We start from the raw sequence: 24,883 nt of genomic DNA, 5'->3' as shown, positions 1-24,883 counted from the left end.
GGCAGCTCTTTAAATTTTGCCAGTTTTTACATATCCTCTCTTACTCTTCATGAAAGACAAAGACATATATATACATGTGAGGTTTTGGGGTCAGAGTACAGCTGGGATTTCTTATAGCACAATGTTTCCCAATCCAGTCTTCAGTTACCCACAGTCCATGTTTTTTCTTCATCCAGGGAGCAAAAACATGGACCGACTGTGCGTCCCGGAGGACTGGAGTGGGACACGCTGCCATAGCAGACTAGCAGTTAAGGCCAAGAGCCTTTCTCAAAGGCCTAATGGTGAATTGACTGTAGTGCCTGCTATAGGTTTTGAACATACAGCCTTGAACATCCCCAACCTACTGAATACAGTACACCTAATTTCTCCTGTAATCAAAATGTATGTCTTATGATTCTGTTTGGTTCCGTGTTTATGTTCCGGGTCACAAGGCCCTTTGCTTTGTTAACTGGTATTCCTAAGCTGGTCGGTGGAACCAAACTGCCTGCAGTTTTATGTCCCGAGAACCAGTAATTATGTAGCAGACTACATAACTCACACATAACCAGTACTTCAGGTAAGACTGAACAGTGTTTTAATCCCTTCCTCTATAACTTCTGAGGCTGTGGTATTAGTTAGATAAATTATACATTATATATAATTAAAATAGATAAATATAGAATGATGTGTTAAAATAGGTGTTTGTCTGTCCACTATCAAACAAGGACATACAAAAATAAATCAGAAAATGACAATTGCGATGTTAACGTTTATTTGTATTGGCTACAATATAACATTCATCATATTATACTAATTATACATTAAGACATCTGTTCCAGATAAAATACATCTAAATAAAATAGGCAAAATAAATCCTTTAAAAATTGTAGCAAATGGGTTACAACAGTGAATACAGACAAGTCTCAGAACCGGTCATCCAGGACACAGTCACACGGATAAAGATCGTAGAACTACAGGAAACCATGGAAGGAGAAACAGGAAACACCTTTTTTTCCCTCCGCAACGACAAGCCAAAATCCACAGTTTGGTTTAGATGGACCCAGCTTTGAACTGACCGACGTGTCATCTCAAAACCACAAGACAATGCTAATAGTTAATGTTTTTGTTAATAGTATTTTTTATTAGAGTGGTATTTACTAATTATGCTTGAGATCACCGCACCAGGAAGCATTTTCTAGATAGAGCGATTTTCCAAACTGGAGGTTACCAGGTTATACGTATCAGTGGTGATGCAGAGTTTTAGCGGTAAGGAACAAGGTAAATGAGACAAGCATCGCTGCACATCTGTCTGCGTGATGGTGGTCTTAATTCGAGAGACATAGGACTTGGTCACAATACAGATTTTACTTCAGTCATGCACACAAATGGAAGAGGGACCCAATTATGGTGTCCACTGGCTTAATTTGGTCAGCCAGATGTGCGTTTCACCCTCATGATATCCCTCCGCTATGAGCTTATAGTCACAGTGTTTAGTGGCGAGTCACTGTCTTAATTAATTAACTACAGACTTTTTGTTTGACTAATTGTGAACGACGTGGGTCTTCGTTGTTCCGCTACCGTAACATTCACATCATAACAACTCCTCCACATATGCCTTCACGATATTTCATTCTCAGCTGCCATTTTCTCAAAATAATATGATCCACACCCTAACTGCCCTCCCCCTCCGGGTAGCACAGAAGGTGATATTCTGGAATGTTTGGCTTTGGAGTTGCTATGGTTACATGGACATGTGTTCCGGAAGCACGTAGGAGATGTCGTCCCAAGGGTGGCGGTAAAGGCCTTGTTTCAGCCTCTTCTGGTCCAAATAGTGTCCTGGGAATAGTAAGAAATGGGGCAATCCTGACTCTACTTTTTGTGGCTTGAAATTTAACATCTGGAGGTATAACAAAGGCTAATAACACGGATGGAGGACCAGGATGTTCCTCTGCCGCTCACCTATGAAGCCCATGCTCCTACCCAGCACGAAGATTCCGTTCAGAGCCCCGATTTCCACAAACTCGTCAGCCTCGTCCCTGCGAGGTAGAGAGAGTAGTGAAGCCCGAGCAGGCAAAACAGAAAACGTGAACAGAACCGTCTGCGGACAGGTGCCCTGTCCCTCCCTACCGAGTGAATCCACCGCATGTCCTCAGCAGGTCCACGAAGGCCACCCCGATGAAGCCGTCCACGTTCAGGATGAGGTTTGGTTTCTGTGTGCGTGTGGGGAGGGGTAGTCAGATAAGACTCGGCATATGAAACTCCAGAGCTCTTGTTAGAAGGTCAAGTTAAAATGCCTCAAAGAAGCCCATCTACACTCATTTATGTACATGCTACAAGACCCATGAAGCAAAACTGTGGCACCTTGGAAGTTGTGATCTTCTCCACGTCCAGGGCGTAGTCCAGCAGCTGTGTGGCTGGGAAGTGCTGCTTCACAAAGTCCTTCAGGATCTGAACTCTCATGTCTGGGTTGTTAATCTGGAAATGTAAAGGGGGGGGGGCTCTTTGAAGGCGCACCAGTGGCAATGAGTGAACATTTATGTTGTCCATCCAGTGATATATTGGTCTCTACCAGCTGATCTCGCTCTCACATTTGCAGGGTTATCGTTAGGAGGAAACCTGCCCTCCTTTTAAACCTCAAGGACCTCAATGCAGAGCAAGGGGTGGAATTCATTTCAGTTACACAATAACTTATCGAAACAGCACTTAAGAGATCAGGGACATGCGAGGGGAGAATCAAATTTAGACTGCATTCTGGTGTATGACTATTTAGAAAAAAAATGAAAATTAAATAGAAATTATAAAGATCTATTCCCAGTCAGACCTCTATACTGCCCCATAAAGGCCAAGCAAAGTAACTACGCTGACCCTAACCGAGAAAAGGGGCTTCAAAGTATGTGTAACTGTGGATGTCACCTGCATGTGTAGTAGGCAGGTAGATAGTGTTGTCTTCAAACCCAAGCATAGTTGATATTTTGTTATGAGATGAAACAGAGTGTAAGAGAATTTCGATCGTAACTGACCGACTTCACCCTGTGTCCGATGCCCATGATCAGTCTGCCGTCCTTCTTCATCTTGTTGACGAACTCCATGGGCAGCAGCCCGCTATCGAAGGCCTTGCTGAACTGCTTGGCGGCAGCGTCCAGAGCCCCTCCAAACCGGTCCCCCTGAAACGCCCCCAAGCAGACGCAGGCTTCATGCACAAGCGTGGTTTCATTTCCGTCTTCGTAGAGACTTTCCATTGACTCATGCTCCAAAGTCTCTGGACTAACAATACCAGGAAGCCGAACAAAACATCACGGTCCGGCCCCCCTTTATATAAACGGGGTCGGGCAGCACTGACACGATGGGCAACATGAGTGTCAGGAGGTGGCACCATTGTGACTTCTGACAAATCAACCGCAGGCATATCCTCCTGAGAACCTCTACCTTCAGTTGACGAACCTCTACTGCCAGCAGATCTATGCTTATCTGATGCCTGCATGTACTTGGGTATTAGGCAAATCATACTCATACCCGCATATCTTTGCATAAAAATATTTAAGAAATGTTGTTAGAAGCTATGAAGCAGAACAGAAATCGTCTTAATAAAAAGCCTAGTTTTTGTTCTATAAAAGCTTTATATTTTGTCACGTGGTGAATATTTCTCGTTTCATCAGCAGTCATGCGATGGTCCTGTGTGACGACTCAGCATCGTTCTCCTGATCTTATCGCGATCGTTGAAAAAGTGCCAGGCACAAACAAAAGTATCCAAAAAGCGAGGGAGAAAAGCAGCCCCCCTGCAGAGGGTTACGGAGACTTTGCTAACAGCCGATACACAGCAAACAGCCAGATGACAGGCTCCTGTGTATAAACCAGTCCTGGAAAGATTTATTTTTAACGACTATGATCCTTTTTTGTTAAGTCACACGATACCATAAATCATTATACGAAATGGAGCGTTTGCTTTGTTCATAGCTATAATAGCATTGAATTAATGGTATGACTGTTAAAGAACAAAGATTGATAAAGCGACTGCTGTTCAGTTTAACAGTTTTGTCAAAGTGAAACATGGAGTTACGGGACTAAAAATAAAAACATGAAATTAAGGGATGTTTGAAATGACCGTCTTGCGGGGTTAGGGAGTCTGAGGAGGCGGCTTACGATGGTCAGCAGCCCGGAAGTCAGGCTGGAGATGAGGTCCTTGCCCGCGCGGGCACAGATGATGGTGTTATGGGCGCCGGAGACGGCCGGGCCGTGGTCCGCTGTCACCATGAGGCACATCTCGATGAAATGGCAGGCGTAGCGAGGCAGCCTGGCGCAGAGAAACACAGAACGATAAGAGACTAACCGTTCATGCCTGTCCATGCATTAATTATCTTAAAGGTTTGACGTGTCCTACACAGGAATTGGACTGTAGTGGGACACCCGGGTCCCCCTCACCTCCTCTGAAACCACAGCAGGCCGAGCACTCCCCCCAGACCCATCTCCTCTTTGAAGACCTCGGTTATGGGCATGCCGGCATAGAGGAGCTCCTGTCCGCGCTCGTCACAGATGCTGGTCATGAAAGAGGCGGGCTTGCGGATCAGTCCAAGTTCCTACGACATAGGGGGTTGAGGCTAAAATGAGTTGGCGAATAGGCACCAGTCATACCCAATGAAGAACTGACGTCCAGGATCGGCGTCACTAGAGTAGCAGTTGGTATCTCCCACACTTACCCGTGCCCATGAGTAGTCCATGGGCACCGTTGGAGGTGGAACTTCCTTAGCAGGGACGATGACTCGGCTGGCTACAAGGTCATCGTAGACCTTTCTGTAGTTCACAAGAACATGGTGGGAAATGAGAGCCATAGTAGTGCCCATTTTCACAGCACACACTTCACGGCATGTATAGTATTGTTCACAGTGTTCTCCACCCTCTCCCACACGTCTGATCTCTAACGTGATTGAGTTTGTGAAGTGGATGTACGAACAGACATCATTAGGAGTCAGTCACTGGCTCGGCCAGTGTGCTCCTGAGCAGCGTGTGGGCGTGGCCGGTACGCCGACTGACTTGATGATGTCGCCGAGCTCATCGAAGCTTCTTGGCACAAAGGCGCCTGCCTCCATTAGGGCCTGGTTTTTGGCCACCGCCGTCTCCGAGGCCTGGTTAGCACAAGCCCCGGCGTGGCCAAACTGCACCTAAGGGATAGGAAGGCACAGTTGCATCAGGCAGGGAGACTTCCACATACCAGCATCGCCCACGAAAGCCACCCATCCCTCAATGGATCCCCAGACCCTCTAACCTCAGAGGAGAACATGGTAGCGCAGGTTCCAATGCACCAGCACACCACGGGTTTGGCGATCCTACCGGACTTGATGCCCTGACCGATCTTGTACTCCTCCGTACCACCGATCTATAGCAGAAAAGCCATAATTACACCCATAATCAGCGTCTCCTAACATTTTAGGACTATTTATTGAAGGAGCGTACCTCCCCTAGCACCACAATCATCTTGACTTCAGGGGTGTCCTGGTATCGCAATACATGGTCCATGAAGGTAGACCCAGGATATCTATAGGGTATTCATGTTGTAAATACCAGTCTTTATAAAGGCAAATTTTTTTTTAACAATAACATGAAAGTCCCACGTTTTGCTATAAGCCAAACAAAACAAGGCATATGGCTTAAGGAATCGCAGCTGTCGTGAAACTTCCCGATCCTCACCTATCGCCCCCAATGGCCACCCCCTCGAAGACGCCATCAGTGTTGCGGGAGATGATATTGTTGAGCTCGTTTGACATCCCCCCCGAGCGGGAGACGTAGGCCACACTGCCGGGCCGGTACAACTTTGAGGCCAGGATGTTGTCCAGCATACCGCCCGTGTTGCCAATCTTGAAGCAGCCAGGCTTGATCCCACCCACCTGGTCGGGTGGAAGAACATGAAACAGCCCTCAGTTAAGGAAGATCAGCAGGTGTTGGTTCCTGGCCAATGGGCTGCGAGCATACCGTGGCTGGGCCAATGAGGGTAACACCTTTCTCATCCGCCCTTTTGATCAACCTTCTTGTGTGGGCTTCAGGGATGCCCTCAGCAATGATGGCAATGGTGCGGATCTGGAAGAACATGGAGGAACGGTTGAACTGAACCTGCGTGGAATCGACGCGAGTAGTCAACGTGCCACTGATGGGTGTACAGCAGCGGTAAGCTTTACCTGGGGGTACTGCATGGTCTCTATGGTGCTCTCAAAGGCGGAGCGAAGAGAGGCGAAGCTGATGAGCACATCCACCTCGGGATGCTTCTTCATGGCATCTCCCATGTTCTTGTACACTGGCAGCAGGATCTCCTTGTGTCCCCAGTAAAACTTCTGCTTGTGGTCTCCACTAAAAAAAAAAAGTATCAACAGGAGCACGATATCAGGACGCCAGCTCCCCTCACGCCGGTCGGTCACAGACCACTGGGAGACGGAAACCCGGCCACCTACGTGAAGGGGTAGACCATCGCGGCCACAGAGGGCTCCTCTCTGGAGCAGACGTAGTCGAAGTCCAGCATCCCCTGCACCGCGCGTGTCTGCATGCCCCATACGATGGCCTTGGTCTCCTTACTGAACAGCGTGGTGGCTTTCACTGTGGGAACAGGTTATGATTACCATATATACAGTATGTACGTGCACCAGATTCTCAAAACGCTGCGATCTGGGATGAATTTTGCTGTAGAACACCCTCCTATGAATAGCCCAAACTATTTTTCATTTTACTATTCATTTCATCTTTTAAAATATGTGGCATTATTAGTGAGAAGTACAGAGTAAGATATTCTATTCGATGTTATTTTAACTTGGAAATAAACCAGGAGAAAAAAAAAAATGCAAGCCTATTTTTAGCAGGCAAGTGAACTGAAATGCACTCAGTAGAAATTACAGAGCAAAAAAAAAACCCGATTGTGATGATGTGTCAGTGGTGGGGGGGGTGTATTTCTGTGTGGAAACAGACTCAGCAGCCAGGACTTCAGTGCCAAAACTGCCTAACGGGCTGCAGGAGAGACTGGTATGTGCGATGGGTGGATTCCCTTCCTGCCTAGCCTTCTAAGCGGGGCATTCAGAGGAACAGAACGGAGGGAGGTTTGTTGCCAAGACAACTGGCACAGAGTCAGGTAACCTCCAGGCTGATGTGGGTGGGTTGGGGCAGGGGGGTGGAGCCCAAAACTCAAAAATTAGAATGATGTTTCACATGACTTCCTAATATAAATGTCACTGTGATAAATGTCAATGTGCGATCTAGTGCGGATATGGGCTTGGCACCTCATTAACGTTACATCCACAGCTATTTAAATTTTGTGGTTCCATTTCGGCTTTTTCAAGGGGAGTGAATTTGTCAGCATTAATTTAACAAGACACACTTGGGCTCTGGGTAAAAGTGGAAATGAGGACACGCCACAGTGACTAATTCACCAGAAATTTGGGGGGGGGGGGGGGGGTTCCTTCTCAATTCGATTGCAGCAAACCTGAGTTGAAATCTTACAAGAGTGCGAGTTACCAACCTCACACACCGGACACCTGATTTTGTGGCCGTCTTCTATCACAGTGAGAACTTTATTGTTCCCCACTAAGACAACGGCTGTGATAGGACCTGGATATACAGTGGGAAGGCCTGCTCCAAAACTTTCTGCATAGACCTCCTCAAAGAACAGAAGAGAAGGTAGGAGAATTAGGTTACCTGGAGGGATGGCCGGCTTGGACTTTTTAGCAGGCGAGGCATTGCTGGCAGCTTTGGGCTCAGAGAAGGAGGCCGTTCTGCTGGTCCCTGGGGTCTAAGGAGACGGACAGGGTTACGACGGCCCCACAAAGGACAAGCCAGACATCTTAGTGGAGCACTGAGGTAGCAGCCTTGCAAAACCTCCTCCCCCCCTTCCCAATTCAATGGTGCCAATTATGTTTTTTCGCTTTGGAATAACATTATTCTGAAGCCATTATTCAAGAGATGTTACAGGCGTCTGTATGGGAGGTTACAAAGTACCCTTGAGTAATGAGAGGCAGAGTATGTGGTGTATTTATCCGTGCATTCCCAAACATCATTATTCAGCTCTCCAGTGGGACTCTCTTGCAATGAGCAAGTCACTGTACCGAAACACTGCCACTGGTGTTCAGCAGGAAGTTGGCGGTGTGGGCGGCTGCCGGCGGCTGGTTGGGGATTGGCCGGTGACCCAGGGCCATGCCCACGATGGCCGTCATGTGGGTCTCGGTGCCGAAGACGTGGATGGGGATCCCAGTGGTCTTCCCTGTAACGGGTTGGGATCATTATGATGTCATAAATGCAAGCTCTATGTCATCACTGTTAGTTTGATGTGAAAGATATGAAATGTCAGAGATACTATCAAAGGTTCACACATCTCCCGCATCCTCGATGCTTACTTGCATCTTTGGTTGGGCAGTAACCCCATTGTAAACATTCTACTATCTCCCGGGCGACTCACCTACTTCCCCCATCACCCTGAGACCCTCCTGGTAGTTGGGCCCACCGCGACGCACAAAGATGGAGACTTCGTGCTCCTGCAAGGGCACCTGGTAGTCCTTAATGGCTCTCACAATGCCCTACATACAAAAACACCAGTCATTTCTGGTGCTCACCGAGGCCCTCCAGTGGCACAGCTTGGCACTGCACACACATCACTGCACCTTGAACGTAGCTGCCACATTAGTGAAGTTGGCGATGCTTCCCCCAATAATCAGCACTTTTCCTGAAGAAAATCAGAAGACAGGTAACAGTTGTGGGAGTACACAACAGGCACGTTTAAATACAATCACAGGCGAAAAGGCTGTATAAAAGGGTCGATTTATGTAGAGGAAAAAAGGTAAACGAGTAAAAAGGATCAATGAAATATAAAAACAAGATGTTCCTTTCTTTCTCTCTCGCTCCCTTTCTTTCTGCCTTTCCTTTTCTGACCAGACCAGGAAGCAACATTGCCAGTGTTGTGTCAAAGGACAGCTGGAATAAGAGACTGACATTTCAGTCCCTGTTGCTGGCGAGTGCACTCAGACTGACATTTCAGTCCCTGTTGCTGGCGAGTGCACTCAGACTGACATGTCAGTCCCTGTTGCTGGCGAGTGCACTCAGACTGACATGTCCACAGTGTGGCAGCGTGGAGCAGCGCAGTGCCACATCAGGGTGGGATTACCATCACGGTGCTTCTCTCGCGTCATCAGGGAAAGGATGGTCTTGGCGTAGTCGTATGTCTGCTGCTCGCTGGGTGCGCCCGAGTACTCCCCATAATTGGCCAGCTCGTCGACCCCACCCAGATCACAGATGGTGTCACTGCAGGGGAGGGGGAGCGAGGGGGTTACAGGAAGTAAGAGCTGTTTACATCCTATAAACAGGTCTTGCCTTGGATTGGCGTCCCATCCAGAGTGTCCCCTGCCTTTTTCCCTGTATGTGCTGGGATAGGCTCCAGACTCACTATGACCTAGTAATAGATAAGCAGTCAGGGGAAATAGATGGAAGGATGGGAAAAATGCATTTTCTCAAAAAAGAAAAAAAAAAACACTTAAACCTAAACTGATAACATATTGAGATCTTCAGCACCCCAAACTGAAAACGATCTTTACATAGCTGTCAGTGAACGGTTTAATGTTTAAAATGAACTTATGTGGATTGTTGTAAGCGAGGCAAATAGGTCAGTGTCAACAAGATACTTCATTTTGATGTAAAGACCAAACATTAATCTAGCTTTATATTTACAATATATACATTTTTTTTTTAACTTATCTAGCCGTTTAACGTTAACTTGTTAAAATTAGCGATATTAAGTTATCCATACAAAAGACCATCATGGATACAAATGTTAATTAGTATTTATCTTTATACTGTTTAAGTAAATTAATTCATAAAACATCTTTTCATTGGTCAAATGCTATTCGTAGGCAGAGGAGAATGGGAGTATTCCATCTACAGTAAATAGTCACAATTGTTACAAATTGGATATTGTTACGTTGGACATCATTATATTGGACAACAAATGAAATATATAAATCAAGCGAGTTATTACTATTATATTAATAGCATACTAATTATTATTATTATTATTATAATCAAGACCCGCATTAACATCTTGTCTGAAACTGGATATTTTCCTTTATTAGCTATCCCTTCACAGGAGATGATGTCATGCCGTTCTGGGGATTATGGGATTGATCAGATATTCCTCCCAGTTCCGCTAATTAACTCCCCTCCACATGATAGCCTGCCACAGACCCTCTGGTCTGCAGCAGGCATAATCAGTCACGATACAGCACCTCCAAACATCACTTCTCTGCCAGATGGCTCATTACCCAGAAATCCCTCCGTCTTCCCATTTATATGCCACTGTGCGGCATTTTCATGTTTCTCTTTTTAACTAAATGAGATGTTTTCGCGATTCGCCGCTCCACTGTCTGTCTCGCATCTGTGCCCAAATTTCAGAAGTTACAGCTGAGGACTCGCACTAATTAGGCGCTGGCCCTTCTGTGCGCTGAATATATGACGCACGCAGAATTAGATCCAGGGGAAAATGAGAGGCCTGCAACCTGTTTCATGTCTTACTTCATCTGTGTCGCCTTTCTAAAACGGGAGCATTTTAGGAGAAGGGTCTTATGGGAGACCAGCAGAGAGACCACGAATTTACAATAAAATCCGACTGCAAAACACAAAATACTCAGGAGAAATTAAAAACTGAGGCTCCAGAATCAGTGCATGAACGCCGGTCTTTAGAGACTGGAAACCTGCAAAAAAAAAACTCCATAAATAGTACAAATTTGCCTGGACTCACATTCACTGGAAATCATGGTGGCTAAATCAATATGGCGCCCAAACAGCCCCAGATTAAGTGCTGGCGTTTTAATCTATGCATCTATCTATCCATCCATCAACTTTGACCCTGGAGTCTATCCTAGCGAGCACAGGATGGGATGCCAGTCCATCATAGCTCAAACACACTCAAGGAAAATTTAGAGACACAGTATTGAAATAGAGGGGCTGGAGTCCAGGTAGCACAAGGCACAAGGCTGGGGTACCAATTCATCACAGGACTGTGGGTAATTTAGAGACCCCAAATAGCCTAACTGCATGTCTTTGGACTGTGAGACGTCTCCGGCGTACTCCAAGCAAACGTGGGGAGAATCCCAGCCATGAAGGTGTGAGGTAGCAGTGTACCCTACTTAGTACCCTGTCAATAAAGACAAAGCCTGTTGCGCAGCGTTTCCCAGTCTGGTCCTTGGGGGAGCCACAGATGTTTGAATATTTTTGCTCCCTCCCAGCTCCCGGGAGCAAAAATGTGGGCTGTCTGAGGTTCTGCGAGTACCGGGTTGGGAAACACTGCTGTAGTGCTTTCTGGATAGGGTGGATTTGATGTTAGAGATGGTCATGAAGAGGGAAAACAGCAACGGAGGCAGAGTGTGAGGTCACGAGTGCAAAGAACACCACTACTGTCAGACGGTACCTGTAGACCACGGACGCTCCCCCTCCTGCTACCATGGTCCAGATCCTCCCCCGGGGATTGAGCAGGGTGAGCTTCAGACTGGCACCACTTTTGGCATCCAGGTCGGCAATGTAGGCCTCCTGGGGTGGCCAAAGTCAGAACCAGACACAAGGTCACTCACGGGCCACGAACGCGACACAAACCTGCTCTTGCTTTATGGCCGTTGAGTGGACATTTGCTACAGAACCGGGCCTCACTTTGGATCTGTAATTAACTCTAATACAGTACACCAATTTCTAAAACTATGAGTAGCTACAGTTAGCTATAAAACTACCTTAGCTAAAAGTATTTGGTAATTTAAATGAATAATGAAAAATCATCTTTCCAAATACCATTACGGAGAAGGGAAATGATGAGCTCGGCACAGAATAAGGGTGGAGAAACAGACGTAGTTTGTCTGCTGCTCCGCGACGGGGAAACAGGGTCTTGGAGGTTTACATGGCCAGTTAACAGAAGCTGCTCATCTTAAAGGGTGGTGTTTATGCTTAACCAAACTCCATCACCTCATCTTCCATATTTTTTCTGACCTGACTTGGAAGCAGTCAGGCTTCCTGAAGCTGCCCTCATCGGGCTCAGGGGCAAATCAAATGGAATGACTGGGGGGGGGCGTCGCTTTCGACTGTCAACCAAATTAACCAAACCCAACGATGACACACCCTGTCAACACGACATACGATTCGAGGTTGACGTCTTCCGCTTCACGCAGTCAAACGTGACCCAGAGGTCGTCCGTCTCGCTTCACCGGCATCCCTGACAGCCAGTTTATATTCATAGTTGGCATTTGTGGCATTGCTTTGCAAATCAGACCTCCTTCTACAGATGAGTCACGGGGGGATTTACCACAGAGCGGAGCTCATTCTCTCTGATCGATGACCCCCCGAGACACGGACGTGGGCGCGGCGTCTACGGATATTGGCCAAAGCAACTAATTCCACCAACTGGTTGGTGCACAGGAGATGAAGTGCGGCTCATAAATGTTCCTGCCACGGTTTTATGATGGACGACTTGCTAGCTTTTGGATTTTTAACTGGCAAATACAAACGAGGATGTTCTTTCAGGCCTGAATATCCCTCATTTACCACTGACATCCCACTGGATCTCAATTTATTACTACTTGAAATAGTCCAATTTGCCTATGGGCACAATAAAGTATATATCTATCTATCTATAATGTCACTGTCAAACAAAAGCAGATTCTCGGCCAGCTGATCTGCAGTATCAGGCATGAGAAGCGTGGGACCAACGATCAACTAGAAGTTTCTTGCCTGGACCGGGGAGACTCACCTCGGGGTACGCCTCCCTCCCAAACGGGGGGGGGAACTCTATGTCGCCCCACTTCGCCTTGCAGATGTAGTCGGCGGTGGCGTCGATTTTTGCCGCCATGTCCAGCACAAAGACGCCATCCTTGGTGACCACTGGGGGGGGGGCAGATGGGGAGAGAACCATCGGGAATTACGGTTTGTTCGTGGTGCCATCGGAAATCATCGTGATCATCTGCAGAGAAGGCAATCGATGCGGCAAGAAAACTTTAACCCAGTAAGCTAGGATGCCATGGCTGTTACCGAGTGATTTCAACCTGGACCCTTGAGCAAGACCCTCAACTGGACCAGAAGTTACATGAACCTGTTTCGTAAATGTACACCATAAATGTGAAGATACGAAAAATAATCCCAATTCCAGTCCCTTAAAAACGCCTGTTTGGGGCAAGGTGTCCGAGTAACTCCTGCAGGGCCTCTGAATGTTCTGAGATGCAGATGTTAAGACTCCTGGATTTCCTGACGAGGCATCTGAAGCAAAACCAGGGCCACCAACATCATACATCTGAGACAGCCCCCTTCCCCCTTACAGCTGGGGGGGGGGAATGACAGGGAGGGAGCCAGGGCAAGGGCTCCGTTAATCACAAATGGGGAGGCGGGCAATCTGATGCTATTTGGTAGAACATGCTCCGTTAAAAGGGACAGGCCTGATGTACGATCAGGGGATGATGGAAGGTCCGATAGAAACGGTCAGGAAAACATCCAGACTGCGGGCGGGGCAGAGATTTGTGGATGCGGGCAGTAAAAACAGCAAGAGGTGTGCTGATTTATCTCTCTCTGACTGATGTGTGTTACCCTGTGACCATGACCGGAATATGTGGTTAGAAGACAGAGAGATGGATGGATGGATGGACGGATACATCAGCTCTGTCTGCCCATGTCTGACTGTCAAAGAATAAAACACATGGTTGCTTATTCCTATACCTGTATAACATTTCTCTACAGTGTTTAGCACCAGGAACACAGTCGCACAGCTGGTGGTGCTTTAAGAGTCACTGTCCTGAACCTGCAGTCACCAGCAATGAACCCAGCGAATTGACAGGCAGCATCTCAGATCTGCAAAGCCACCGCATTGATTCAGGGCTCTGAAGACACAACCGTCTACACTGAGCCTGTAGGAGACCATCAAAGGCAGCCAAGCCGGCCTGCTCTCTGAACCACCTTCCAGCGGCATGCAGGTTCATCACACTGCCGAGTCATTCATTATGGATAACGTGTATCCTTCCTATTCTAACTGGTATCCAAAAATACTCAGGTTATGCTTGAGGTTGTGTTTTCTGTTCAGGTGGGATGAGGGGCTACTTAACACACAGAGCTCACAGAAAGACATGGGATATTTGCTTAATACAGCAAATATATTGCAAAATAATAGGCGCTATAACAAATTACTACTGTACTTTATTCATCTTTAAAAAAAAAAAAAAGTCATATTAGAAATAATTAGTTTTAAGTGAAACATTCATTTCAAGTAGTAAGACATTGAAACCCAAATTATGGTTCTAGAAAAGCTGTTCAGAAGTTAAAAAAAAATTAATTGGCAAGCATCACTGGGTGCTTTTTAATTAGCAACACCTTTTCAATAACAAAACACCAAACATCTGTGTTTAGTGTCCCCTTGGAAGACAACAACCTCAATTTCAATTAGGAGCAAGATGGCAAAAACAGAACTGAATGATTTAGTCAAAAAAATTATGACACTTGATAAAAAGATAATGTGTGTGAAGAAGATATGTACAGATGTTAAACACTGCTTGTTAATGTACTATTGTTATGAAGCTAATAAATTTGCAACATTTTTACAGTATTAATCAAGAGCTCCAAGACTTCCTGTGAGCTCCGTATACCTGAAGCGCTTCCAGCATCTGTACTTGTGCTCTTTCCTAGAGAGTTCCTCAGATGAGCGTCTAAAGGAGCTCCTCCTACCCAGAGGGGGCTCAGAGGGTGATCAAGTCACCAGGCGGACAGACGCCTCAAGAGATCCGCTACCATGTTGCGGCTGCGGGTTAAGCCAGGACATTCAGGCCTGACTGCTCCTCCAGGGTGTACAGCTGTTGTAAGAGGCAGTACCTACCCAGTGGGTTAATCTCCAGGTAAGTAAAGAACAGCTCCTCGTACAGGTTGAAGAGCCCCACCACAAAACTAGCCAGGACCCTGTAGGATGGAATAAAGCAGAGCTTAGTCACCCCAACCCTGCGTACCCAAACACTCTACCCATTCCCTGCGTACCCAAACACTCTACCCATTCCCTGCGTACCCAAACACTCTACCCATTCCCTGCGTACCCAAACACTCTACCCATTCCCTGCTTCCAGTCTCCAGATCCTGCCCGATAACTGCAGTGTGGCTCCCATCTGTACCCATAATTCACTGCAGCAAAATAACACAGCCTTCCGAGCAGGACACGCCCACTCCGATCCATTTTGCTACACCACTGCCTTAACAATTCCGGATCCTATTTGATTTGATATTGGTATTATGTAAATGCATTACGCTGCTGTTTCCGCTTCTCCTTTCCAGGTGCCTTTTATACTAATAACAATGGTAATACCTTTATGGTTGTTTAAATCATATTACCCAATAAGAATCAATCTTCCAATCCTGAATACAGCCAAAGCGCACGTGTTCAAAAGGAGGCCATCTGAGTTAGGTGACATTTACATTTAATTTATTTAGTCGATCCTATTAACTAAAGCCTTTTTGAGAAGGCAGGGTCAAATGGCCCCTGGGCGCTAAGGGCCCTGCTAGGGGCCACAAACTGAACTAAAAGCTCTGCTCGATCCGTCAGGGTTTTTGCGCGAAGCTATGGCACGAAGCGGGTGAACGTCAGTCTGGCGGAGTCGCGCGACGTAGATTTCAGTCTCTCCGCAAACCGGGAGCCAACAAGCCATTAACCTCAAAGACGGGGCGCGGGGGGGGGGGGGGGGGGGGTGACTCAGCTTCTGCGTCTGGGATTTATGAGTCCTCCAGAGGTAGAACTGGCAGCTAGACTCTGGTGGGTGACATGCCAGTTGGGGGGGGTGGGGGGGGGGGGGGCGATCTTTCTCAATGTCAGCCAACGCAGGCAGCCAGGACCTACTGTTGGGGGGATCTGCCAGCCGGGGGTTGGGGGGGGGGCAAAACAGATTGAGGGGGCTGATGGTGGCTTCTGCACACACTTATCAAAATGATCTACTCCAGGGACACGCTCAGACTGCACCCTTGGTGGGGAGGGGGACGTAAAGGCAAGGAAAGGCTTCATTTTGTTAATGGAAGGAAGGTCTCCAAGAGTGTCATCATATAAAAAAAATATATGAGTACACACTGTTATTGTCACCTCCTTTTAAGGCATTTTAATTATGGGAACTGCGTTTAAGGATCCTTCAGGGCCTAAAGGCTTGGAAAGGGAGGGGCTTTGTTCTTCTCTGCCACTAACTGGACCTGAAATCCTGTCCCTGAAGATCTGCTCCAGCCACTAATAGGGTGAGAGGGTGTGTAAAGGGGCGGGGCCACTGAAGCACAAGCCCCAGCTGATTGGCTACAAGAGTGGCCCATCCCCTGTACCTCAGCCAATCAAATGCTTTGAATAGTTAACGAAAATCTTGGCCCCACTTTCTAATTTATGGCCCCTCTTATAACCTTCCTCCCCCATCTTAAAAAAAATTAAATAAATTCTAGAATCCCCCCTGCTAAGCGGGTCTACTCACTCTCTCTTGTCTGCAGGAACGTGCGTCAGAAGGCGTCCCTTGACTGCGTCCTCGGTCAGCTTCTTGTCCACGCCCACCAGAAGCTTCTGGGCCTTGGCGTCCACGTCACCGACGTCCACGCCGCCCTCGTGGTGGAAGAGCACGTAGTCACCCTCGCGGGCGGCATAGATGCAGATGTAGAATTCCTGCTCCTGAGGGACACCGCGGAGAGGCTGACATTATGACCCAGGTTCTCAGGAAGGGACCTTCTTATTCTCACTATGTGACTAATGAACAAAGACGTGATTCTTCAGCCTAGGGGTTCTCAATCTTTTCACTGGGACCAGTAAAACTTTTGATCTGATGGGGATGGGTGCTGGCATGTCAAAAAAAAAAAAAAAAAAAAAAAAAAGGTATAGCTTGAAAATATATAGGTAATTTTAGGAAATTAACCACCCCCCCCCCAAAATCACCCAGTATCCCATGGCCTAGGAGAATACTGCCCACAGACCGGTTGAGAACCCCTTCTTTATCCAACCCAGTTTATATCCAGCATGAAACAAGTTAGGTCTTATTAACCATGCACAAAAATCCCAGAACCGGAACAACACACGCGCTTCTCAGAGAGCACCAACAGAGCAAGACAGCAGAGCACGGTCACCTGCTTATGCGCCACGAACGGCTCGATGAGGAAGTTCTTCAAGATCCCCTTTGCCTTTGCCACCTGAGGACACAAAACGAATGTTCACGTTCGTTTATCTGGTGAATCCATTCCATTAGGACTATGTACAAACAAACATGCATGACACAGAGCATCGGCCTGGATGCCTATAGAATCAGAGAAAAACATCCTATAATACTTCAGACTGGCACTCGGAAAGTAAACCTTTAGGGCAACATTTCCCAATCCGGCCCTCGGGACCCGCAGACAAAAAATCGACATTTTTGCTCCCTCCCAGGTCCCGGTGCGAAAATGTGAACTGTCTGGCAATGAGCTTGGAGGGAGCAAAAACATGGACTGACTGTGGCTCCCCATGAACCAGACAGGAAAGCACTGCTTCGGGGGGGGGAGGGGGGCACTGAACATGGCTGGCGTTAGAGCCAGGAGGCAGTGACGGCAACAATGGGAGATGCGCAGTGACAGAAAGAGGAGAATAAAACCAGACAGGCCGAGGCCAACATGTGCATCAGAAGTGCTCAGAAGACCTCAAGGCATTAGCTGCAATGCGAGTGAGGGCCCAACATCCCAGGCACGATACTCCATCTGTACGTTACTGCCTATTGGAATTAGAATCAACTTCATTGATCCCAGAGGGAAATAATACTGCATACAGCAGTGAGCATGTAGAGCAAAGACTAACATACATTCAGGGCAAAAAACAAACAAACAAAAAAATGCACACAAACGGAATCCTCAGAAAGAGGATAATATTAAATATTGATGAAATAAATAAATGTCAAGAGGGGAAGAAGTAATTCGCGGAGGGAGTGTGACATGAGAGAATGCGGAAAGTGCCGGACTTCACTTTTGTAAGATGGACTGCTTCCTGACGCGTTACGGCAGAGGGCGAGTGGGCGGGGGCCTTGTGGTGTCTGACAGCAGCAGGCAGGAATGATTCCCAGTAACATTCTCCAGGACACCGTGGCAGAATGAGCCGGTGGATAAATGTCCTCTGGGATTAAGAGGCTCTAACTCCTACATAAACATGACAGTGGCCATATTGAATATACAGTTTATGTCCATTCACTGTCTAATACGGTCAGTTTGGGAGGGGGGTCACCCCTTACTGGTCTGGTCACAGAGGAGGACAGACCCCCTACTTCTGACTGCACATCCTTATTTTTTCGACCATGCATCCTGTATGTCAAGCAATTGAACTACAGTTCAGCCGTTTCACTGCGTCTTACCTGAACAAATTTAATAGTAATTGTTTTTCATTTTATTGGTCTCTCCTGGGGAAATTCTCTTTTTGCCTACAGCATCATGCTCTCCACAGGTACACAGACAGATATTAAGGGGACAGCAAGCTTGGCAGGGACGGGCAGCGGCCTGCGGTGGTGCCCATGGAGCTGGGGGTCAAAGGTCAGCGGCCTGCAGCGGCGCCCATGGAGCTGGGGGTCAAAGGTCTTTCTCAAGGGCCCACGGACGTGACTGATTCGCTGAGGCCGGCGGCCTTCTGATCACAGGCACAGAGGCTTAGCCCTCCAAGCCAAACGCTGCCCCAAATGTGCCGCCTGAAATCCCCGCACCAGCACCATATCACCAAACAGCAGGTGCACCTTCACAAAGGGACTGATCTCCCGGTACCTCTGAGGCAGTTTATGTCAGCAGGCAGTTACTCCGGCGCCGCTGTGATAGAAGTGTCTGGTGACATTTTAGAGAAAGAGGTAAGAGAGCTAAAGGGAACAGGGGACAGGAAAGCGGAGAGTGGAAGGCAGGCCCACAAAGCGGAGGGCTGTGCCCCCCTCACCATCTTAAAGCACTCAGGGAAACAATGGAGGGCTATTTGCGGCCAAACTGGGACCTCTCACTGATTCATGGGAGAGAAAGAGCTGGGAGAATGGGGGGGGGGGGGGAGAGATGGGGGATACGAACCATAATACCACACAAGGAGGAAATGTTATGACACAAACGACTCCATTTGATATTTACTGAAAACTAAACCACAACGTGCAGCCTGGAGGAGGGGGGGGGGGGTGTTCAGGAAAAATGCTGGATCTGATTTATAGCTGGAAGGCTGAGTCGTCAGGCAGGCAGAATCTGAGAATTTATTCAGAAAATTAACATCGGGGGAGGAAGACAGCGTGCTTTTGAAGAGCAGAGACCCTGGACAGGCTGACTGGCTTTTCTTAATGTTGGTAAGACATGTTGAAGCACATCTCTTTCGCAGTATGTGGGAAGAGGGAGTCGAAGGTAATTACGGGCTTATGTGTGGGATTCGGGAGCCAGAGACGAGCTGTTTCATCTGAGGTGTGACCACTTCAGACAAAAAAGTAAAACGGAAAAGCCATGCATGACCCACCCACAAATAAGGCCCGCCCATTTGGGCGGAGCGTCCCGACTCACCGTGGTTTCCTTCAAAAGCCGGGGTCTCAGCCAATCCTGTACGCCTTTCAGGTCCAGGTTGACGCCCACCAGTCCCAGCTTTCCCCGCCTCTTGATCAGCTGATCAGGCTTTATCACCAGTCGCTGTGGGGCAGGATAACATGACTGCTGTCAGCCAATCGAGTCACGGCAAACATACAGGGACTTCTTAAGTAAGCCATCATGAAGCACACTGTATCAGATATTCAAAAGAAAACCAGAAAACCAAAAAAAAGAGGGAAAGGGATAAGGGATGATACTGTACTCCACGGCAAATATTCCATGTAAAAAGTGTATATTACAGCTCCCAGTGGTCACCTGGTTATTCATATGACATCAGTCAGGCACTTGGACTAATGATCATGAAACTACCAACTACTGCACAGTAATCATGGGGATCTTAGTACCGCTACTGAATAAATTATTAGGATACCAAATTACCATAAACTGTTGTTTAAATTTCATTAATTAGAGGTGGATCGTTCAGGTCCAGAGAGTAAAAATCCAGATTCAAGATCCAAGATTCCATTTACATTCCACGTGTTTCACCGAACCAGTTTTTTTTAAGACTGAATACCGAATACTCAACTGGTTGGTTGAAACTAAATCTTCATCATGAATTTTTACTTTCTGAACCTGAACTTCTCACCTCTAATTGAACAAGCCGATAATTAAAATCAGATGCATATCAGGTATTAATGCATTCTCTGTGGTCAGGGCTCACTACTGGTCCCTCTTAGTAATCGAGTATGAGAGAACGCCCTCACAAGGACCAATCACAGTCCACCATACCCACAAAGCAGTGAACAGCATGGCAATAGCGAGTGGAATTTCTCAGGTTACAATCAGCGCTTGTGTCACAGGTAAGATTTTCCGTATAACAAACGCTTTATACTTCAGGGCAAAATTCCCTTCACATTCACATTCCAGTCGAACCAGTTTTTTAAAACAGTGAATATTGAGCGCCAAAAAACATTAAAAGATAGTATATTCACTATTAAAATATCCCAGAAAATGAGGAAGCTCTGCACACTGAAATCACTCAGTACCATACAGACAGAGTATAATAGGCAGAATTAAATGTCTTCCTCTAACATTTATCTTGGCCTTTCACCGCGAAGTGTCACGTTCTGACAGTCCAAAAGCTCTCTTTCTTTGAAAGGTAAATGCAAAGCAGGAGGACGCTCAGCTTGCCAGAGATACCCCAGCCAGTTTACAGCCTCCTATCTCATGTACCAACTTCCTGCATAAACCCCTGGGCAGAGTTCAGGCACAAACTACCTTCTGGCCTACAGCCCAACATCTACTGCTCAAGACAATCAAATTACTTTCCATTTAATTCTGGAATGCAGCCAGGAATCAGGGGACAGCGGCGACTGTCAAGGCTAAATGGCAGATAAATCCTCTGGGTTTTGCATTGTCATGGCTGGCTCCAACCAAATATCAAGATAACATGGAAGCCGAGTCCAGTATCGTCAGAATGAGACAGAAGGAGACAAATTTTAATGGCATTACAGAGTTCACTCAAGGACAATTGGAGAAATGTGTCATAGCTGAATTTTATTCTTGTTGTGTTAAAGTAACAATGTCTTTGTTGCCGTATGGGTGTGAGCAGCCGGCTCACCTCGGTATGCAGCCACGGGTGCTCTTGGGCAAGCCGGTCCCAGTCGGTATCGGCTGTCACACTGGCATACTTGAAGCGGTTCTGGACGGTGGCCGAGGTGCAGATATACTTGTAGAGGAACTCCTTCCCCGTCTGCTCAGAGATGGCTTTGGCAGACATGGCCGTTCAGTCGACACTTGCCTGCGACCGAGGCGTGGAAGGACACCTTACTGGACCAAGCGACACTTTGCACGTCACACTTTCCTCTGCCACGTTTGCGTACCTCTACAGTACCTAGTCATACGTCTGCTTCGTCTTGTTCTGTGCTGTGGGATCCTGCTGGATGTTATACGTCACTGACTGTATAGTGCGGATAAGAATTCTTTTGTATTTATGTACAAAAGGCACATGAAGGATATTGAACCTTGAATCCTGAGGAGAGACTTAGGCACAGTACAGTGGCCTCTCTGCACCCTCACTGTCCGCCTCCCCCCACTCTTACCAGATACAAATTGGGGTTTGGGGGGGTAAGAGGCTGAAACGTAATCCAGACCTGGACCTCCAGCATTTAGGCATGGTTCTCCTTCTGCACCTCTTGATTAATCAAGCTTGGGGAGGGGGAGGGGGGGGATAACCTGAGTGCTAACCAATCAGAGCAGAGAAAAGATAGGTAGGGAGAAGATAGAAGCCAAATTCAGGAAAAAAAAAAAAAAAAAAAAAAAAAAAAAAAGTGTGAGACACTCATGGGCATGTTGTAAAAAAAACTGTCAGGCAGCTGTGGTGAGTTCCAGACCCACAGAAACAATTAGGGGGAGGCGCACTATCACAGGGTGCTTCTGCTCAGCTGGGGTGAGGCAGCACGGCAGAAAAAGGCAGCTGCAAAGAAATTCGGAGGCAAGAGAGGTCCAGCTATGAGGGGGCCCGACCCCCCACCCTCGCTAACTGCTCAAGCCCCAGGATGCATTATTTCAAACCAAGTCCTTCCGCTATAAATTTAGCAAATACATTGTTCAGCTGTTTAATATGAATTTACCTAACAGAACATTTCCAATCTTTAATAAAAGGGAAGACCGGGCTTTTTGGACATTGCATGCCTTAACCAATTCTAATTTCATATTGCTTTATTTCTACCTGTAAGAGATAACATGGGACATTGTAGGGAGAGAGACATGTTGAATTATATAGTGGTGATGCGATAGGATCACAACCCAGGACATTCATGCAACCCACTTTGCAAAACTGCACTAAGAAATACAAATGAACCAGGAGTGTCACGGGGAATCTTAACAGGAATCAAATATCTGACTCCACAGCAGAGAGAGGGAAGAAGATGCAGAGCATCTCATGCTGCATGAAACAAGGCAACAGCTGTGTGCGGTTGGGCGTATCTACATGGGTTGAGAAATCCTTATCATTCTCTGATCTGACACACTCCCAGCCGAGCGACACCGCACCCCGTTAATGATCAGGTTGCGCTGGTAAGTCTTTTCTCCCACTAACAACCAGAGCACAGCGAAATGCATGTAGTTTAAATGACACCATTCGCGGACACCTGCTGCCCGGTCGTTACCGGTGCGGTGGCAGATCAGGAACCGGCGGCGCACCGGACACCGACCGGCGGTAAGCAGACCTTTGGACCTACGGACGAGGAATCAACACGCTTCCCCCCAATAAAACTTACGATGACTCTTGTCAAGTTGTTGTTTTTAAGCGCTTCTCGGTTTCATTTATTGTATTAAAAGATAGGTAAAGATAAACGTACACGTAAACAAGGCTCTCAACCTGCTTATCTATGAATATCAAATGAATAGCAGTTCTCTTTCCAAGCCCGTTGGCCATTTCGTAACACAACTGTGAGTCTTTCTCCTGTGTCATTGCTGATTTCTTCTTTACCTCCAATACACTCTCGATGGTCTAAAATTTCTACCAGTAACAGGGATGGGAGTGCTGTATTGCGTATTAAAAGGCAAGATTCTACCCAGATCCCTTCATAAAGTGGCAAATAACGTGGGAGAATGGTTTTTTAATCTTAAAATCCAACTACACTGTCAATACTGATAGTATCGATACGATTGCAAAAATATGACACAGAGCAACAACGTGTGTATTCTTATATACAGCCATTAATGTTTAGTGAACAACTGTCAATAATGCATTGTGCTGTTAAACTTACTATCAGCATTGTACCAAAAATCTGATATTTTTCGTTTAATGGCCCTCACAGATTCATATGTATTAACTGTCATGGTGAAACTTTACTACGAAGTCCTTATCTGAAGAGCAAGAAGAGGAATGGATAGTTACTGGGTGAGGTTAACCGCTAAGTTTATTACACAGACTTGTCCGATAAATTTATCTACGCGCCTGACAAACGAATGTATTGGTAAAAAAAATGCAAGCTGATAAAGGATCAAGAGGCTGCGACTTCAAGCCGACTCCCGCAGACTGCGCGCCCGGCGATCCCTCTAACTTCAGGCGCAGCAGCCGGCGAGTTTACGGAGCGCCGAAAACGTGCGAGCTTCACCTACTCTATGAACACCGCCTTACCTTTGCTGCGCGAAAACTGCAGGAAGAAGCAATCCCGGTCCGCAGAGATCCGTCTCGCACTTCTTACTCGGATGTGCTCCGGATGGCGCTCCTAACGCGGCCGGCCGATGCTGATGCTGCAGCTGCTGTGCCGCCGCCCCCCGCTTTCACGCCGACCGCGCTCTCGTTATCCGATTAGCTGACTTTCCTGCGCGCTGATTGGCTCAGGCCACCCGGCGGAGCGGACCGGCCCCGCTGATTGGAGGCGGAGACCATCGCACGTTCGCCAAGGTTTGACCGTTAATTTTGCCAAATCAGTGTGATTACAGGCCTATATCACTGTACAATACACGTGAATATCAGAAAATGCAAATGCGTGACCGTATATATGTGTATACGTACCTGTCACTTAGTGGCTTTGAAATATATCAACCACAGCGGCGTGAATGAGTTACACTTTTGAACCCTATTCGTTTCACCTAATAACGTCCTAAGAGGCGTAATTCATCAGGTTACTTTCATAAAAAGTTAAACACAGGGATATAAACAATGTGACAGAGGAAAAGCCTATGGACGCCCACATTTCTACTCAAAGGGTCGCCATCTATGCCTAAGCATGACCAACGGGCAAAGCAAACTGCAGATTGGCAGTGCAGTGATTCCAGGAGCCACAAGAGGGGACCATGCACTATTACTGCATTCAGTGTAGGGTGCTGTGATCTCACTCTCACCATGGGTGTCCCCAGTCACTGGCATACTAATTTCGATTTGACATCTACATTATAGAATCATATATATTCAAGGCTGTCAACTTTGGTGACTTGGCTGGCGTGAGGTTCTCAATTTGAGACAAGTCTGCAAATGCATTTACATGTATGTAAATAACCTAGATAGTCTGTAGGGTTCGCAAACTTTCCCAGTGCTTTTGATGTAGCTAATGTTATATATATAAACCCTGTATATCCGTAAATCAACAAAAGGGGGACTTGTCAGCTGACACTCATGCCTCAATCACATCTATTCTTGAAACTCAAACTAACCCCAACTTCCCCTCTTTGCTGTGGGAACCACCTAGATCTGCAACGCAAACTCACCAGTTGCACAACACAGTTAATTCTTTGTTAACCCCCCCCCCCATCCAATCATTTGATAACCTTCTTTGATGTAGGATGTCACTTTCTCTGGGCCACTATACATACAAGAATCTCTCCAACAGAGGAGGTCATTTAAAAACAAGCTTCCTTTTGGGGA

The 24,883-nt window shown here is 47.0% G+C and overlaps 1 protein-coding gene across 2 annotated transcripts; it reads right to left on the bottom strand.

The window, feature by feature from the left end:
- Nucleotides 1–734: 734 nt before the first annotated feature.
- Nucleotides 735–23,814, bottom strand: LOC125718202 (ATP-citrate synthase-like). 2 transcript variants are annotated; one of them, XM_048991863.1, is made up of 29 exons: nt 23,654–23,814; nt 21,390–21,466; nt 21,128–21,307; nt 19,486–19,608; nt 17,080–17,142; nt 16,440–16,630; nt 14,828–14,907; nt 12,725–12,855; nt 11,402–11,520; nt 9,107–9,243; nt 8,607–8,668; nt 8,405–8,522; nt 8,055–8,209; nt 7,648–7,741; nt 6,417–6,558; nt 6,147–6,315; nt 5,944–6,048; nt 5,662–5,858; nt 5,428–5,509; nt 5,240–5,350; nt 5,008–5,135; nt 4,674–4,767; nt 4,399–4,553; nt 4,120–4,270; nt 3,000–3,143; nt 2,341–2,454; nt 2,107–2,189; nt 1,939–2,015; nt 735–1,815 (listed from the first exon to the last, which is right to left on the bottom strand). In XM_048991863.1, the coding sequence occupies exons 3-29, from the start codon at nt 21,284–21,286 to the stop codon at nt 1,721–1,723; spliced, it is 3,279 nt and encodes a 1,092-aa protein (XP_048847820.1). In that variant the 5' UTR covers nt 21,287–21,307; nt 21,390–21,466; nt 23,654–23,814; the 3' UTR covers nt 735–1,720. The 2 variants fall into 2 exon arrangements, with proteins under 2 accessions (XP_048847820.1, XP_048847819.1); XM_048991862.1 differs by lacking the exon at nt 21,390–21,466.
- Nucleotides 23,815–24,883: the final 1,069 nt, after the last annotated feature.

The sequence above is a fragment of the Brienomyrus brachyistius genome, chromosome 22, assembly GCF_023856365.1.
Source record: "Brienomyrus brachyistius isolate T26 chromosome 22, BBRACH_0.4, whole genome shotgun sequence".
In the NCBI taxonomy this organism is placed as follows: Eukaryota; Metazoa; Chordata; class Actinopteri; order Osteoglossiformes; family Mormyridae; genus Brienomyrus; species Brienomyrus brachyistius.
This window is presented reverse-complemented; position numbering and strand designations above follow the sequence as displayed.